The sequence below is a fragment of the Xenopus laevis genome, chromosome 1S, assembly GCF_017654675.1.
Source record: "Xenopus laevis strain J_2021 chromosome 1S, Xenopus_laevis_v10.1, whole genome shotgun sequence".
Taxonomy (NCBI): domain Eukaryota; kingdom Metazoa; phylum Chordata; class Amphibia; order Anura; family Pipidae; genus Xenopus; species Xenopus laevis.
The window spans coordinates 18,937,273-18,956,331 of NC_054372.1; the positions used below are offsets into that span (position 1 = coordinate 18,937,273).

Below are 19,059 nucleotides of genomic sequence, written 5' to 3' on the forward strand. Positions count from 1 at the left end.
ATGGGATGTGAATTCTTAATCAGGGAATTCACATCACTTGTTGAAATGCCTGCGTGTGAATATATGTTTCTAAATCTGAGAAACCCAACTTTCAACATAAATATACTGGAATCATACCATACATTTTTTTTTCCTCTGGATAATGGATCTTTCTGTAATTTGGATTTTCATGCCTTAAGTCTACTAGAAAATAATTTAAACATGAAATAAACCCAATAGGCTGGTTTTGGCATCAATAAGGATTAATTATATATTAGTTGGGATCGAGTACAAGCTACTGTTTTATTATTACAGAGAAAAAGATATTTTTTAAAAAATGTATTATTTGGATAAAATGGGGTCTATGAGACCTTTTTGTAATTCGGAACTTTCTGGATAATGGGTTTCCGGATAACGGATCCCATACTTGTACAATGTATATGTATCGCTCACCTTAAAATTAAGCTTTCAGACTTAAAATTCCAACTGCTATCTATTTGCCAGGCTTTAATCCCCCTAACAAGCAGGCAGCATTTTGGAAGTCAGAATGGAAGGACTAAAAGGTAAGAATAATAGTAACACTCACTTTGAGCTTTTTAGTTGCTTTGGTCACTGACAGTTGCAGGATAAGGAATGCTAAGAATATTAATAATTTGCAAATTTGCAAATTTTGGGGATGGACTACTAGTTAGCTTGCAGATAGTCACGAAATCAGAAGAAACAGAGTAACGGAAGCAAAACTTGAGCTTATTCTTAAAGAAGTATTGCTCAGTCCGTCTCTTGAGTAATATATATATATATATTTAACACATTCATGGGGGAATGTAATAAAAGTTGCAAAGAGCAAAACTATTAGCACAAATAAGAATAAAAAGTCTAATTTCGCAATGTAATACTCGTCCTTAAAGGGCATGTAAAGTCTAAATTAGAATAAGGCTAGAAATGCTGTATTTTGTATACTAAGTATAAACATGAACTTACTGCACCACAAGCCTAATCAAACAAATAATTTATACTTTCAAAGTTGGCTACAGGGGGTCACCATCTTGTAACTTTGTTAAACATCTTTGCAAGACTAAGACTGTGCACATGCTCAGTGTGGTCTGGGCTGCTTAGGGATCATCATAAACAAAGCTGCTTGAGTTCTGCATGGCTGGGAAGTAAGGCGGGGGCTCCTCCTGCTGTTCATAAGTATGATTGTTTCCCTGCTCAGCAGTTAGGGACCATCTGACAATTCCTATCCACAGCAGTAAATGAAGGGAGAATTTCACTGCATACAGTCAGGTTTCTTATAAAAAACGGTACACATTTTTTAATTAAAGTATATTGGAGATAGGTTTCTTTTTCATTAAAGAAAGTAATAATGGGATTTTATTTTTTGCCTTTACATGCCCTTTAAACTATTACATTGCGAATTTTTATTGCGCATTGCCCACTTTGAAGAAGTGTTTGAAGGTGTCGTAATCTTTTGGAGCAAACACAACTTTTTCATTCACTGCGCACTGGCGCTAACTATAAAATTCGCAAACCTTTTTCCACTGTTAGAAGTGGTCGCTAAACAGTTTCCAGGTTCGCAAAAGCTATATTAAATTCGCAAAGGCAAATTTGTACGCACAGAGGCATAGCTTTTCGCATTGCGAATATTTTTTTATTACATTTCCCCATAAAATTGTAGTAAACAATGCTCTTGACACACAGATTGATTTAACTGGGGGACTGGCTTTCAGGATCTCCTATAGCCTTGGATTCACACAGTAAATAAAGTACAAGTACCATTAATCATTTGGGTTCATTTGATTCTTTACTTAATTGAAAATCTATGGATACGTTTCCTTTAAAATTTTTAGGTTTTTAAAAATAATGAATGTCAGGAGTCCACTGAGCTCCCAAAGGAATTTATCAGTCCCCATCCGCTATTTTACCAAACCTTCCATGAGTGAAACATTTGAACCTCTGAAATGATCAGATGTTTCATCGCTTCACTGAGCACAAGAAGAGACCCTGGCCATATCTTTCGGAAACAGCATGGGAAATCTCTATTTCCCTTACTAACAACTACCAGTCCAGTGCTCAGTGTTGTTGAGTCACATTTCCTTCCCTTGAGCGGCAGACAATTGTAACCTGCACTTTGTAGTTTGCTGGGGTCGGGTGTATCTTAGGACGTAGTATATTCATGGCTCACTTCTGTAGATAAATTCAGTAAATATTGTTAATCTATTACAATGTAGTTGCACGGTCAATGAATATCAACTGAAGCATAACCCCAATTTTTTACAGTGGGCGTTCGCTCATCTTGCACCTTCGGATCCTTCACTTCTGTCAGACAATAGTGATGGGCGATTTTCTCCCATTTCTCCCGTTTCGCTTTGCCAAAAATGTGCGAATTTCCAGCGAAATTCGCGAAACGCGAATTTTGACACCAGCGTCCAAATATTTTTGACGCCGACAACAATTCTGACGGTGAATTTTCCTCGGAGAATTTTTGCGCCAATTTCGCGAATTTATTCGCCGGCAACGAAAAGTGGAAATTCGCTGCAAATTTGCACCTGGCGAATAAATTTGCCCATCACTATCAGACAGTTCTTACAAGGTGGATTCCTGACTTCAGCTTTTCAACAGGGTGATGGGTTTATTATAAGTAGATGAAGTGGACAGGAGGTTAGATAGAGAAAACATACCATTTAATTCTTTACATCTTGCCATTGGGGTTAATTTCTTTTATTGAAATAATGTTCCAATGTGTGCATCAACCATCAACCATCAACCCCATCTGTTTCTCTTCATTCTGTCTTCATGCAGCAGTTAGGTGTCAGATGAATGATCCAATATATCTTATAGGGGGGCTCCTTTTGCCTAGAAGATGTATTAGAGCTCACTCTATTAAAATCACCAGACATCATGTCTCTCTACATGCAGAATTTGTGCAAAAGGCAGTTATTTTGATAGATTTTGTTTGTACTGGAATCAGTTATTTGAGTGAGCTCTAATACATCTGCTAGGAAAGGAGCCCCCCTATAAGATAAATTGGATCATTCATCTGACGCCCAACTGCTGCATGAAGACAGAATGAAGAGAAACAGATGCTGAGAGAGGAATAGTGAAGATAAACTTGAATATTTCAGAAACAATGCAGAATATTTAATTATTGTATTTAGAAAGTTTCTTACTTCATATGAGGAAGCTTATATAACATTTTCATTTTCGAGATAGTTCCCCTTTAATACATATTCATTCCCTTACTATTACTATTAGATGTATGAGAGTTCTAAAACAGAATACAGGTATGGGACCTGTTACCCAGAAAGCTCAGGACCTGTAGTTTTTTAGATAACGGATCTTTCCATAATTTGGATCTTCATATCTTAAGTCTCCTAAAAAAAATCATTTAAACATTAATTAAACCCAGGATTATGAAAAAATGGTGCTGAGTGCTATATAATTATAAGCACTACCTCAGTATATTTGTAATGTAGTGACAAAAAAAGTAAATAATAATAATATGGGAAATAGACTCACAGTTTACCCCAGTCTATGGGTGCATAGAGCACAGCATGACAAAAAATATGAGTCTTCCCAAAAAGTAAACAACAAAAAATTTACAAATACAAAAACATTTATTGGGGCTTGAAAGCCTAACATGTTTCATGCCTATTGGGGCACTTATTCAGCATATGAGTGCCCCAATAGGCATGAAACGCATTAGACTTGCTCTTTTCATGTCCTTAAAAATGTTTTTGTATTTTTTAACTTTTTTGTTTACTTTTTGGGAAGATTTTTTGTCATACATTAATTAAACCCAATGGGATTGTTTTGCCTCCATTAAAGATTACTTATATATTATATTACGGAATAAAAAATAAAAAGTTTTTAAAAATTTCAGTTGCTTGGTTACAGTGGGAGATAGCCTTCCCATAATTCTGAGCTTTCTGGATAACGGGTTTCTGGATAACTGTACATTTTCCATTTCCCTAGAACAACATACAGTAGTTCATGAATAATTATGACCCCATGAATTTATAAGCTGCCATTTTAATAGTCTAGTCCTGCCCACTTTATTGGACTCCAAGATGTGTTTAAGTTGTTAAGAGGTGGACCTTCCAGTCTTATGATGAAGAAATATTTTGACTGATGTGACATTTCTGTTATGTTAATTTATTACTATTGATTTATGGCAAATGCTAGATTGCATGGCTCTGCAACGGGAATAGAAGCAATGGATCCTATTGATTTAAATGAAGTTTTGCAGCATATAAAGAGCCACTAACATACTCTACTCATCATTGCTCTACTTCATGGTGGGAAAGTCAGACTATAAACAATGCTTTTTACAATCACCTTTATGCTTTAGCAGCAGAAGTCCTTCATATATTCTACAAACTGGACCCCAACTTAAAAAGGCATACTGGAAGTATTTGTGTTTCTTGACCAAAAATATTTTGACACTCGTATGTAAGTAGCCTTGTGTTGAGCCTCTCAGTCATCCCATGGTTGAGGTTACAAAAGTCTCCATGGCCTGAGCTTGACTACCTGGTCCGGTAACTACAAGGTAGAATTGGAGTAACTTGATTAGGAGTGTGACTTGAATAGGAGGATAGGAGAAGGCCATTACTTTTTACGCAGGCTGAGGACAGGGCAGGTTGAGACAAATGAGAAGAATAGGGAGCAAGCACAGGTTTAAAGGAGAACTAACCCCTAAAAACAAATATGGCTAAAAATGCCATATTATATATACTGAACTGATTGCACCAGCCTTAAGTTTCAGCTTGTAAAATAGCAGCAATGATCCAGGACTTCAAACTTGTCACAGGGGGTCACCATCTTGGAAAGTGTCTGTGACACTCACATGCTCAGTGGGCTCTGGGCAGCTGTTGAGAAGCTAAGCTTAGGGCTCGTCACTAATTATCCAGCAGAAAATGAGCTTCCCCTGTAATATAAGCTGATGCTACAGGTTTGCTGATTATTAAATTCTGATGCTAATTGCACTGGTTTCTGTGCTGCCATGTAGTAATTATCTGTTTTAATTACAAATCAGCCATATACTGTGACATTTCTATTCTATGGGGCATATTTATCAAGGGTCGAATTTCGAAGTGATAAATACTTTGAAATTCGACCATCAAATGGCTTTACGTCGAATATCGAAGTCAAAGTTTTTTTCACCGAACTTGACCGGTTTGCGGTCGAAGTAAAAATGTTCGATTGAACGATGAAATCCTTTGAATTGAAGGATTTCATCCATCGATTAAACTATATTTCTTTGACCTCTAAAAACGTAGAAAAATGCTCTAGAAGGTCTCCATAGGCTAACATAGCACTTCGGCAGGTTTAATTTGGTGAAGTATTGAAGTCAAAGTTTTTTTAAAGAGTCAGTACTTCAATTATCAAATGGTCGAATATTCAAACAATTTTCAGTGGCGATCCTAGAGGGGGGACGGGCCCTGGTGCGTGACGCGCAGCCGGGCCCCGCCCCCTCCGTACGGCCGCATTTGCCGGCATGTTCAGAGGCGAACAGACTGCCGGGGGGCCCTGAGGGGGTGCGGGTCCTGGCCCGCTTGCACCCCCTGTTCCCCCGGTTGTTCCGCCACTGACGATTTTACTTCAAATCAAAGTCGAAGTCGTAGTATCCTATTCGATGGTCGAAGTATCCAAAAAAATTACTTCGAATTTTTTTACTTTGAAAATTCCCTCAAATTCACTTCGACCCTTGATAAATCTGCTCCTATGTGTACTGTATATTGTGAGTGGGTCCCTAAGCTCAGTAAGGGGCAGATTTATCAAGGGTCGAAGTGAATGCGAGGGAATTTTCTAAGTAAAAAATTTCGAAATTCGAAGTCATTTTTTGGATACTTCGACCATTGAATAGGATATTACAACTTCAACTTCAAATTCGATTCAAAGTAAAATACTTTGAATATTCGACCTTTCGATAATCGAAGTACTGTCTCTTTAAAAAAACTTTGACTTCAATACTTCGCCTAATTAAATATGCCGAAGTGCTATGTTAGCCTATGGGGACCTTCTAGAGCATTTTTGTACGTTTTTGGAAGTTGAAGTAAAATCGTTCGATTCGAAGGATTTAATCATTCGATCGAACGATTTTAATTTGACCGCAGGATACCCAAATTCGCTGAAAAAAACCTTTGACTTCGAATTTCGAAGTATTTTTGACTTCGAAATTTGACCCTTGATAAATCTGCCCCTAAGTGACAGCAGCACAAAGCATGTACAGTGAATCAGCAGAAAAGAAGATGGGGAGCTACTGGGGCATCTTTGGAGACACAGATCTTTACTGCTAAAGGGCTTTGGTTCTTCTTTATTTAAGTTTTAGTTCTCTTTCAAGTGGGAATCAGGATGATGGGGTTACTGTAAAGACATTGCAGAGTTTGCTCCAGATCCAGAACAATTCGAGTGCTTCCTGCTGATGAGTTGCACTGGATTACAGGCACACAAGCAAACATTATACCTATCATTAGGTTATGCATTAATACAGAACAGTTCAAGTTAATAAGGTGCATTTACAGTAATGACAATCTTGGAGTTATCTTGCAAAAGTGTTCGTACTGGCAAATATAATAGAAAGTATAGAGCAAGGACTAGATGCCTTTCTATAAAGCTAATGGTATTAGCAGTGTCGGACTGGAATGCCAGGGGCCCACCAGAAAACTTTAGATGGTGGGCCCACCGGTAAACCATGACCATGGGCCCACTTTCCAAACCATTATTCCTCCTCTCTGAAGTCCAGGCCCGGACTGGCAATCTGTGGGTTCTGGCAAATGCCAGAGGGGTTGCTATAAGGTGCCATAGAAAGTCAGTATTTAGTGGGCTTGTAGGGGCTTTTTGGGCCTCTGTGTGGGCTGATTGGGCCTCTGTGTACCTGAAATGCCAGGGCCTATTTTAATTCTCAGTCCGGACCTGAAGTCAACCTCTTTATTCTCCTAGTCTTTCATATGTACTTACTATATTTTATTATTATTATTATTATTATTATTATTATTATTATTATTAATATTATTACTATACTTCCATTATTAGGCCTATTTTTTTATCATAAAAAAATAGGAAATGATCATGAAATAGGCCAAATGGTTAGAAGCAAGAGGCCCACTGACACCTGGGCCCACCGGGAGTTTTCCTGATATCCCTGTGGGCCAGTCCGACACTGGGTATTAGAAATCACCTTGGGCTCAATAAAAAGTACATGTATCTGAGTGCTGCTTAAGAAGAATTTGTAGTCAAATGGGGTTTGATTCACTCTTATGTTTTCTTTTTTGTTTCCTTCTGAAAAAAAAAAAAATTGGCTTTGATAAAATTCTTGTCACTATCAGTGCTTCTGCCTGTCGAATATAATGGACTGAATGGTTGGAAGTCTGCAGCTTTAATAAAGGGAAAAGAAGCAGAGGAGCCAAATGAATGGTAAGCTGTCAGCTCAGGAGATAGTCTGGGCTTAAGCCAATGAACTACAGATAAATGCTAGAGGAGCCGAGAGAAGAAAGCGACATAGACAGTGTAAGGCAATGAATGAAAGTCCAGCAAACAATGGCAAATCAGTTCCTGAGCATTGTGTGCAATCTGGCATGGCGTGTGTGTGAGGGTTGTTAATCAATTGAACTAGGGGTAAAATAGTTTTTCAAGAGATAAATACTTCAATTGTTTCAGAAGAACCATGTGCTAATATTCGGAACTTTTATTTACTTAAGAGAAGTGCAGTCTAGAAATCTCTGCTGATGAATGCACTTCTGACATATTAAATGCATATGTGCCAGGGCCATGCAGCCTTCACTGAAGAATAAACTGGAAGGAATGCCATAGGCTTTAGATTTAGCCACACGGATATATAAATGTACAGCTCTCTGTAAGGGAAACTGCTGCCCAATGCACATGCCATTTACTACTCCTTATAGGGGAGTATATGTTTAAAAGGAACAATTCAGTGTAAGAATAAAAACTGGGTAAATAGATAGGTTGTGAGAAATAAAAATATTTCTAATATAGTTAGCCAAAAATGTGATTTATAAAGGCTGTAATGACTGGATGTGTAACATAATAGCCAGAACACTACTTCCTGCTTTTCAGCTCTCTAACTCTGAGTTAGTCATGACTATAAGGGGGCCATATGGGACATAACTGTTCAGTGAGTTTGTAATTGATCCTCAGCATTCAGTTCAGATTCAAAAGCAACAGATATCACCCACGTAGTCCCCCCTCAAGTCACTGATTGGTTACTGCCTGCCAACCAATCAGTAGAAACGAAGAGAGCTGAAAAGCAGGAAGTAGTGTTCTGGCTATTATGTTAGACATCCAGTCACTCCATCCTTTATACATTACATTTTTGGCTAACTAACTGTATTAAAAACATTTTTGATTTTGCACAGCTTATCTATTTACCCAATTTTTATTTTAATACCGAACAATTCCTTTTAATGAAACATAGCCAACTGATCATTTATATCCTGATTAAATAAATTGCATAATAAACATTTCTGATTTATATACTGTATAATACTACAGTATTAAAAGGTACAACTGGTATAATGTAGCCGGTTAATTTGGCTGATCTTCCAAGTGAGAGGATGGGACTTTAGTACTTAAAACGGCAGCTTTTGTCGTATTGAGATAATCTAATTGCTCATTCACTATTAATAAAATTGTAATTTATATATGAAATAATGTTCATGTATAACCTGATTGATAGGATATATTTTTTTAGAGGGCTGCATTGTTGAAGGGTGTAGTTGCCCTTTCATTTTTAAAATGTTTTTCAAATTTTTGCCCATTGGAAATATTACAAGTTGAATGCACACATATTTTGTTTCATTCTGTGATGACTCAGGTAGCAGGTTTATTCTTGTATAAGATGCCATTTATTGAGGCCATTACCATCTTTATTTCCCATGGCAATAGAATGTTGTGGTAAGAACTTAGCAGGGAACATGGTTCAGATGGCACCTGGGTATTGTATGATATCATTTGTGGTCATCTGAAAAGAACTGAAAAGAACATAACATGGGTTTCTCCAGGTGTAGCATCAGTAACACCAACTAGGTTTTTCATATTGTAATGATTTAAATGTAGGAAGCCTGAGTTAGCAGCTGCTACTGGTCTTCCATGAAGCAGAAACACCCCTGCCAACACCAGTATTCACCAAAAAACTTTTGGGGCCCTGGAACCTTCTGCAGCAGTACCAACAGGGAAACCACAAAGTTCAGAGGTCAGACTAAGAATTGGCAAAATTGTAGACATGGGCTATGAGTCAGGGCAGGCAGAATCAGGTCGATAGACAGAAGTCAAAAACTAGATTAATATACAATTCTGAAATCTGAGAAAGCAGACGACAGCTTGGGCAATGTATAATGACAGGAACCTTGATTTAAGAGAGATTTTGGCACCAACAGTGGGGACTAAATGACAGACAAGTAAAATAACCAACGGGAAAGCTTCTGAGCCTTAATGATATAAAGACATTGTCCAAAATACTGGAGCCCTTCCATTGTCCAGGTGCATCTGAAGGGGAGAGGACGCACCAGAGCAGCAGGATACGTTACAATTTTTTTTTATAGACACGTATCTCAAAATCATAAGAAAAAAATGTGTTTTATCCTTTATAATAATTGTTTGAATTAAGGATTCAAACAGTTGATGACTATCACTCCACAGAAAACAATGGCGTTTGACTGCTTCAAGCAGGCTTCAATTACCGCAAACTTCTTCTTCTGGATTGGACTTGGTAATGATATCAGTATGAGTATTTTATCAGTATTGGTCAAAACCACTGGGAAAAAAGTTTTAAAAAAAATTATATTGCCCATAGCCTACTTTGGGCTTAAATCACTTCTCTTGACCCGAGGACGATATTAAATACAGATTTTGAGCAAATCCTGCATTTCATCTATCATAAATATGCCCCCAAATCCAGCAGCACTCATATTTTTCTAATGTGCAGAATTTTCACAGTCTTTCCAGTAATTGTAACGGCAATGGGAGTAATTATATTTAATTTGCGAATATAATGACATAGGGTGACTAACATAACATTAGTGATGATTTTGAGCTCATTTTCTGCCACACTCAGAAGATCATTATTCATTTGTATTTATTTTCCAGCAACAACCATTTCTTTAGTAGCATTACCCTGAAGACAGGAGACATACAAGTGTTCTGCTCTTGGGAGCTTACAGTCCAAAGCAAAAAGCCTTCAGAAATCTTCTGGCATGCACTGTAGCAAAGGAAATTGATAGGACAGATTTAGATGCAAGATGTCATCTCAAGCAGCCATTGTAATATATCACTAGGATTAGAGCTGCCACAGAGGAAGCTTTTGGATCTTCTTTGGATGGCATACAGGTTTGGAGAGTAATGGTTGAAAATAATATGCTGTTTGTGTTTTTCCAAGGAAACAAGTTGTATAAAGGTGTATGGCCTGTGCCACCCATATGGTGCTTGACTTGGTGCTTGGCTGACAGTCGTAAATACTGATGCTGATGATTGAAAGTTTCTCTTTCATACAGACATCTTAGACAAATGAGTCTAGCATCCAAAAAGTTCACGTTAGTAGATACAGGGGTTTTAGGGTTTCTGATGAAAATAACAAATAAAAAAAACAAACAAATACAAAAAGTATTGTAGAAGTGATACCTATATTGGCTAACAATAAAACAATAAAGTAATATAGGTATCACTTCTACAATACTTTTTGTATTTGTTTGTTTTTTTTTATTTGTTATTTTTGCTACTGGCTAACACCGTACCAAAGTTTTTGTTTTAGGGTTTCTGATGACAATTGGGCAATGGGGCCTGAGGGTTGCTACGGACTCCAAACTGATCTTCCAACACAGAAGAACATAAAATATATGTGCAGCGCAAAGTAGCGCATTCACAGTTACCATGTACAGGTGTAGATGTATATGGTTAGTAGGTATATGGATTGAAGAAGAATCTGAAGCCTGCTTGGAGCAGTCAAATGCCATTGTTTTCTATGGAGTGATAGTAGTCAGCTTAATTTATAAAGTATAAAACACCATACAGTATGTTAGGCACTCCCCAATGAATACAATTACAGCTATGAGATCTGTTATCCGGAAACTATTATCCAGAAAGCTCTGAATTACAGAAAGGCCATCTCCCATAGACTTCATTTTATCCAAATAATCCAAATATTAAAAATGTATTTCCCTTTTCTCTGTAATAATAAAACAGTAGCTTGATCCAAACTAAGATATAATTAATCCTTATTTGAAGCAAAACCAGCCTATTGGGTTTAATTAATGTTTATATGATTTTCTAGTAGACTTAAGGTATGAAGATCCAAATTACAGAAAGATCCCCAGGTCCCAAGCATTCTGGATAACTGGTCCCATACCTGTACTAACCTTAAAACCTCAGTATTGATGCTGAGCTCCAAGAAACCATACAGCAGAATGGTAGATGAACACATTCAGCCAAATCAACACATTGCTCACTATACTACGGGCCCGATTCACTAAATTCGAGTGAAGGATTCGAAGTAAAAAAACTTCGAATTTCGAAGTATGGCTACTTCGACCATCGAATGGGCTACTTCGACCTTCGACTATGACTACGACTTCGAATCGAAGGATTCGAACTAAAAATCGTTCGACTATTCGACCATTCGATAGTCGAAGTACTGTCTCTTTAAAAAAAACTTTGACCCCCTACTTTGGCAGCTAAAAGCTACCGAAGTCAATGTTAGCCTATGGGGAAGGTCCCCATAGGCTTTCCTAAGTTTTTTTGATCTAAGGATATTCCTTCGATCGTTGGATTAAAATCCTTCGAATCGTTCGATTCGAAGGATTTAATCGTTCGATCGAAGGAATAATCCTTCGATCGTACGATCGCAGTATTTGCGCTAAATCCTTCGATATTCGAAGTCGAAGGATTTTAATTCCTAGTCGAATATCGAGGATTAATTAACCCTCGATATTCGACCCTTAGTGAATCAGCCCCTACATGTACAGAGGCCAAATTACAGTAGAACCCGTGTTTTCCAGACAAAATTGGGGTAAAGTCCAGGAAAACGTAAAATCAGGGAAACGTATTCTGCATAATATGGAGGTGAGACAATAAACCATGAACATTACAACATGAAAAAAAAACACAGTATTTGTTTGCTATATCCATAAGGTGAAACCGACAATTACATATTCACAGGTATTTCTCCCTAGAGACAATGTAAACTCTTATACATAATGATTTTATGCTCAGAATCTCATGATAGGTGGCAGTTATGTCTATTACATACAGAGGACAATTTTGTTTCAGTACAGTGCTGTCCTATACCTTTAGAGGATTTTTATGAATATTGACGCCATTTACTTTCACTGATGCATTAAATGAAATTAAACTCGTAGAACAAAAGGAGAGGAAGAATTATCCTTACCTAGTGATTCCAGGGGACGGAAGATATTATATGTACAGCATGGAGTCGTATCATGTGAGCCACACTCCTGCTAAATGAATCATCCTTGCATGCACAATCTGCTATAATTAAGCTATTATCCCATAATGGACTGCTTGGTCTGTTTAGCACAACAAATACACCGCGCCATTTCCATTGTTTCCGTTGGTTTATACAATCTCTGTTCATTTGCACCCTCAATAAACTGTGCCAAGGACAAATCCCACATATTTGGTCTGAAAGTAAATTAATTTGTACTTCATTTTCTTATTTTACAAGTTTGTCTGTTCCTCTATCATATAAGTAGGTTTTTAGCTTATTTGTACATTATTCAACCATTTCAGGCTGTAACAGGCATTTCTTACCCTGAGGTAGTTGAGAGTGAAGTTGGTTAGGCCCATACGAGTGATATTTTTGGAAAGTTGTTCCAGCACCTGAGGATCTTGTGCCTGTAGAGAAAAAATTATTGATGAGAGTGGTTTGGGAAGGGGGGATCGAGCCAACAGCTCAGCTGACACTCTGTTAGAGAACTTACCAGGGTTCAACAAATACCCTTCATTGCAGTAACAAAAAAAAATATGGTAGAATAAGCGATCTCGCTTCTCGCAATCTGCTAATGCTTTTGCTAAAAAATTTCACCATGGATAAATGTGGAGAAAATTAAATGCCTATTTACCCCAATTTACTTTACATGGAAAAAGTTATTCATGCCCATTGACTTCAATGTATCTAATGCTGAAAAAGTCACTGTGAAAAAATGTCCATTGACTGCAATGTATTTTGCATGAAAAAGTTGCTGTGACTGGCATTTCTCAAATTTTCACAATTTGCTAAAGCATTTGATACAGTTCAATACAGAAGGTTACTGGTTAAATTAAGGAATGTTGGCCTGGAACATAGTATTTGTAACTGGATAGAGAACTGGCTAAAAGATAGACTACAAAGAGTGGTGGTAAATGGAACATTTTCTAATTGGACCAGTGTTGTTAGTGGAGTACCGCAGGGCTCTGTACTAGGTCCCTTGCTTTTCAACTTGTTTATTAATGACCTGGAGGTGGGCATTGAAAGTACTGTTTCTATTTTTGCAGATGATACTAAATTGTGCAGAGCTATAGGTTCCATGCAGGATGCTGCCACTTTGCAGAGCGATTTGTCTAAACTGGAAAACTGGGCAGCAAACTGGAAAATGAGGTTCAATGTTGATAAATGCAGGTTATGCACTTTGGCAAAAATAATATAAATGCAAGTTATACACTAAATGGCAGTGTGTTGGGAGTTTCCTTAAATGAGAAGGATCTAGGGGTCTTTGTAGATAACACGTTGTCGAATTCTGGGCAGTGTCATTCTGTGGCTACTAAAGCAAATAAAGTTCTGTCTTGTATAAAAAAGGGCATTAACTCAAGGGATGAAAACATAATTCTGCCTCTTTATAGGTCCCTGGTGAGGCCTCAACTGGAGTATTCAGTGCAGTTTTGGACTCCAGTCCTTAAGAGGGATATAAATGAGCTGGAGAGAGTGCAGAGATTAAGGGGCAGATTTACTAAGGGTCGATTATCGAGGGTTAATTAACCCTCGATATTCGACTAGGAACTAAAATCGTTCGACTTCGAATATCGAAGTCGAACGATTTAGCGCTAATCCTACGATCGAAGGATTATTCGTTCGATCGAACGATTAAATCCTTCGAATCGAACGATTAAATCCTTCGAATCGAACGATTAAATCCTTCGAATCGAACGATTCGAAGGATTTTAATCCAACGATCGAAGGAATATCCTTCGATCAAAAAAACACAGGCAAGCCTATGGGGACCTTCCCCATAGGCTAACATTGAGTTCGGTAGCTTTTAGCTGCCGAACTAGGGGGTCGAAGTTTTTCTTAAAGAGACAGTACTTTGATTATCGAATGGTCGAATAGTCGAACGATTTTTAGTTCGAATCGTTCGATTCGTAGTCGAAGTCGTAGTCGAAGGTCAAAGTAGCCCATTCGATGGTCGAAGTAGCCAAAAAAACACTTCGAAATTCGAAGTTTTTTTAATTCGAATCCTTCACTCGAGCTTTGTAAATGTGCCCCCAAGTGCAACTAAATTGGTTAGAGGGAGGGAAGACTTAAATTATGAGGGGAGACTGTCAAGGTTGGGGAAAAAAAGGTACTTATGAGGGGACATGACTTTACAAGTACATTAGAGGACATTATAGACAAATAGCAGGGGACCTTTTTACCCATAAAGTGGATCACTGTACCAGAGGCCTCCCCTTTAGACTAGAAGAAAAGAACTTTCATTTGAAGCAACGTAGGGGGTTGTTCACAGTCAGGACAGTGAGGTTGTGGAATGCACTGCCGGGTGATGTTGTGATGCTGATTCAGTTAATCACTATAAGAGGGACTTGGATGATTTCTTGGACAGACATAATATAAAAGGCTACTGTGATACTAAACTCTAACTATAGTTAGTGTATGAGTATATATAGTATGTGTGAGTGTATGGAGAGGTCAGTGTGTGTGTATGGATGCTGGGTTTCATTTGGAGGGTTTGAACTTAATGGACTTTGGTGTTTTTTCAACCCAATTTAATTATGTAACTATGTAACTATGTGTTGTGCAACTGTATATGGTTATATAGAATCTAATTATACTTAAAAATATGATGATTCATTCCTGCTTCTATCTTAGAGTCACACATGCAGGCAGAGCTAGAAGTAGCAACTGCTCTAGATAATTGAAAATCTCTCTAGAGAACAAGATCTTTCAGGCAGGAGCAATCTATTCTCTAGTCATTCATATATCAGTAATAAATAAAGCTATTGTTTAGGGTATGTTGATTATGGCATGTATTCTTTGTTCAGCTCTATATTTGCACCCTTCTTTGAACAACCTATATCAATATACTGAAATACAGGTACAGGATCTGCTACCCAGAATGGTGGGGAAAAAAGGTTTTCTGAAAAAAGGGTCTTTCAGTAATTTGGAGCACCATTAAAGGGGTTGTTGGTATTTAAATTAATTTTTAATATGATGTAAGAGTGATATTCTGAGACAATTTGCAATTGGTTTTCATTTTGTTATTATTCGTATTTTTTAATTTAATTAGCTTTTTATTCAACAGCCTGGTTGCTAAGGTCCATATTGTCCTAGAAACCTTGCATTAACTCGAATAACAGGCTGGAATACGAATTGCAGAGACCCTTTATGGAAAGATGAGTAATAGCAAGTAGCAATGACAATAAAACTGTAGCCTTACAGACCATTTTTTTTTTTGAGATGGGAGTCAGTGACCCTCATTTGAAAGCTGGAAAGAATCAGAAGAATAATGATATATAATTAATGAAATAAATCAATCAATCAATCATAATTCAAACTCTAAGGGGGAAATTTACTTATAGTCTAATAGCGAGGGTTAATTAACCCTCGATATTCGACTGCCGAATAGAAATCCTTCGACTTCGAATATCGAAGTCGAAGGATTTACCGCAAGTCGTTCGTTTCGAAGTACTTTAATCGATCGATCGAACGATTTTTCTTCAACCCAAAAAAGATTGCTAAGGCTATGGGGACCTTCCCCATAGGCTAACATTGACTTCAGTAGGTTTTAGGTGGCGAACTAGGGGGGGTCAAAGTCTTTTTTTAAAGAGACAGTACTTCGACTATCGAATGGTCGAATAGTCAAATGATTTTTACTTTGAATTGTTCGATTCGAAGTCGTAATTGAAGGTCGAAGTAGCCTATTCGATGGTCGAAGTAGCCAAAAAAAAACATTCGAAATTCGAAGTTTTTTTTATTCTATTCCTTCACTCGAACTAAGTAAATGGGCCACTTGGAAAAAGAAAAAATGAAGGCCAGTTTTAAAGTTTCTTAGAATTCTATAACATACTAAAAACTTATTTAAAGGTGAACTACCCCTTTTAAACTCTGCAATGGAATTGTTTTTACAATTATCAAAGATCGTAGGAAATGTACTGTTAAGATAGCCAAAAAGAAATGTTCAAAAAAAGAAATGTCAAATACAAAAATTAATAGCGATATGTTGGGCAGCATGTCATGCACAGTACATATGGGACTGAATGTAAACGTTATTAATTGAAAATAAGAGTCTGTATAACTGACAAGTAAATACTCACAGGATTAATTATTCCTACCATTTGTATTGTCATTGAAAATTATATCTGGAACGGACGAATGGCTAGTGTCAGAGGGTTGATAGTTGTCACCCCCGCCCTCTATGACGCCATAACGCTATAGGGCCCAAGGCAGGATGGACTGTAAGGGTTAATGGTCTACTGTGGACAATGGTCACTCATATAGCTTATACTAGGCCATACAAATAAATGATCACCACTCTGTTACTTAAATTCCAGAGTGCCAGCATAGTGTCAGACTGTCTCGTGGGGCCCCTTTTTGCATAAGTGTTGCTCAAACTTACTGGAAATACCACAATGGCTATGTTTAGCCAATAGCTGATTGCGAGGCTGCGGACTGTTGGAACTAAGAACAATATGTTGCAATATTGTCTGTAAAACTTGTAAGACTAAGCAAATCATCTAGACATTAATTGTACAAGGAGGAGTCAGACTATGTATGGTATTGGCATACCCCCATTTGTTATCACCCCATCTATGACATCAAAATGGGTATATAAACTTATGTTATGTGGGAGTATCTTTGAAAAGCATTCGGGTACCACCCAGGTGACACACGACCGCTTCCCCAGGCAAAACCTATTGTCTTATATTTTGGACACAATAAACTACCTCATTGTATTTTAACTTGCACTATTTCGTGGTTTTGCCTTACGTACGAGGTCATAGAGGTACAAATATAACAACAGTATCCCATTCATTTTATTTATTAGCATCAACATCACACCAAGAAGCATTAGAGCTCATATAGTTTTATTTTCTGGTACAAATAAATGAATTGCAATGTGCATAAACAGAATATATATTTATTTCGGCCTGTAGAGCGTCTCCAAAAATAAACTGTACCTTATTTGCATGAATTGTAAAGGAGACATTAAGGGGGTTATTTAATAAGATCTGAATTTTTCTGAATTGCGACCAAACTAGAATCCACAATTTGACTATATTTATTATTAAAAAGCACAATTTAATTGGATCAGAGTAAAACTCGATGAAATTGAGTGGAAACCCGAACCGTATGATTTTTTTGGGTTTTCCCTGAATCGTACAATTTTTTTCTGGCTTTTTCCCGAAAAGCCAGACTTAATCGGATTTTTGCCTGAAATAGTCGGATTATTGGGCTAATTCTAGCGCAGGCCACAGAAACTTCCATAGGATAGGGACCTCTCCCATTGACTTATATACAACCTCTGCAAGTCTGAGATGCCGAATTACGGATTGTGACTATTATATTAATAATATATTTCAAAAAAATGATCAAGAGAATTTTTCAAGTTTTTAGCATTCAGACTTTAATAATTGGTAATTGTGTACCAATAGAAAGGTTATAGATCCCATAGTGGTACTGCACTTACTATAACGGCCAGTCATCAGACTCATCAAGATTCTGCATTTTGCCAGGACAGTCTGGGAGCTAATATTCCCTTTATCATGATCTTCTTGAAAAATATGTTATTTGTGAATCTGCAGCTGGATTATTATTATTAACATGTATTTATATAGCGCCAACATATTGTGTAGCACTGTAACATGAATGAATGAGTACTTACATGCATGGCTAAAATGCTGCGGGGTACTAACTCTCTGTATTGTCTAATGGTAAAGTGCCATGTTTTAATTCTCATGAGATCATCAAACGTAAACTCCAAGATGAGCCGGCCTTCGGTACACACCTACAGAAAGAAGTATACACAATCATTCACTTTAAAGGTAAAACACATAGGGGTCATATACTGTATCATACACAGTGCAAAAAAAAAAAAAACAGTGAAGGATCTGCTTTCCCCCATGAATACAGTGCTGCCCACATTCAGCAACACTGTATTCATAAGAGGGCTGCAGAAGGAGGCATTAGACGCTGCACACAGAGCTGTTGAGCTAAAAGCCTGCAGTCTATCAGCAGTCTAAAAACTGTAGCAGAAACCACTAAAAACAGAATATGAATGTGAACTGAAAAAGTACCTAGAGGACCACTGTGAGTAAGTTACATTTATGTATTTATTTTAATTTATATTACCTAATAGAATAGATTCACACTTCTCTTAGCTTAAAGGAACAGTAACATCAAAACATGAAAGTGTTTTAAAGTAATACAAATATAATGTATTGTTGCCCTGCACTGGTAAAACTGCTGTGTTTGCTACAGAAACACTACTATAGTTCCTATAAATAGGCTGCTGTGTAGCAATGGGGGCAGCCATTCAAATGAGAAAAGGCTCAGGTTCCACAACAGATAGCAGATACGCTCTGTAGAACATAATGGTGTTATCTGTTATCCACTATTTAACCTGTACCATATAGACCTTTTTCAAACTATTGCTACACAGAAGTTTGTTTATATGAAATAAAGTAATGTTTCTGAAGCACACACCAGTTTTACCAGTGCTGGGCAATAGTATATTATATTGTCATTACTTTAAAACACTTTTAATTTTTAATTTTTTGGTGTTACTGTTCCTATAAAGAACAAGCAAAAAGTTAGGTTTATTACTAGCACCCAGGCTTTGTTGCTATACAGTATATGGTGTGTAT

General features: G+C 37.3%; 1 protein-coding gene across 4 annotated transcripts in view; it reads right to left on the reverse strand.

Annotated features, from left to right (window-relative positions):
• Positions 1-19,059, reverse strand: part of LOC108706548 (LIM domain-binding protein 2-like) — a 145,430-nt gene that overhangs the window by 23,706 nt on the left and 102,665 nt on the right. For all 4 annotated transcript variants that reach the window (XM_041579409.1, XM_018243063.2, XM_041579411.1 and 1 more), the window contains exons 4-5: positions 18,078-18,200; positions 12,757-12,840 (exon numbers count right to left, since the gene is read on the reverse strand). In XM_041579409.1, the coding sequence (XP_041435343.1) occupies positions 12,757-12,840; positions 18,078-18,200 (207 nt within the window). The remainder of the gene's footprint in view (positions 1-12,756; positions 12,841-18,077; positions 18,201-19,059) is intronic.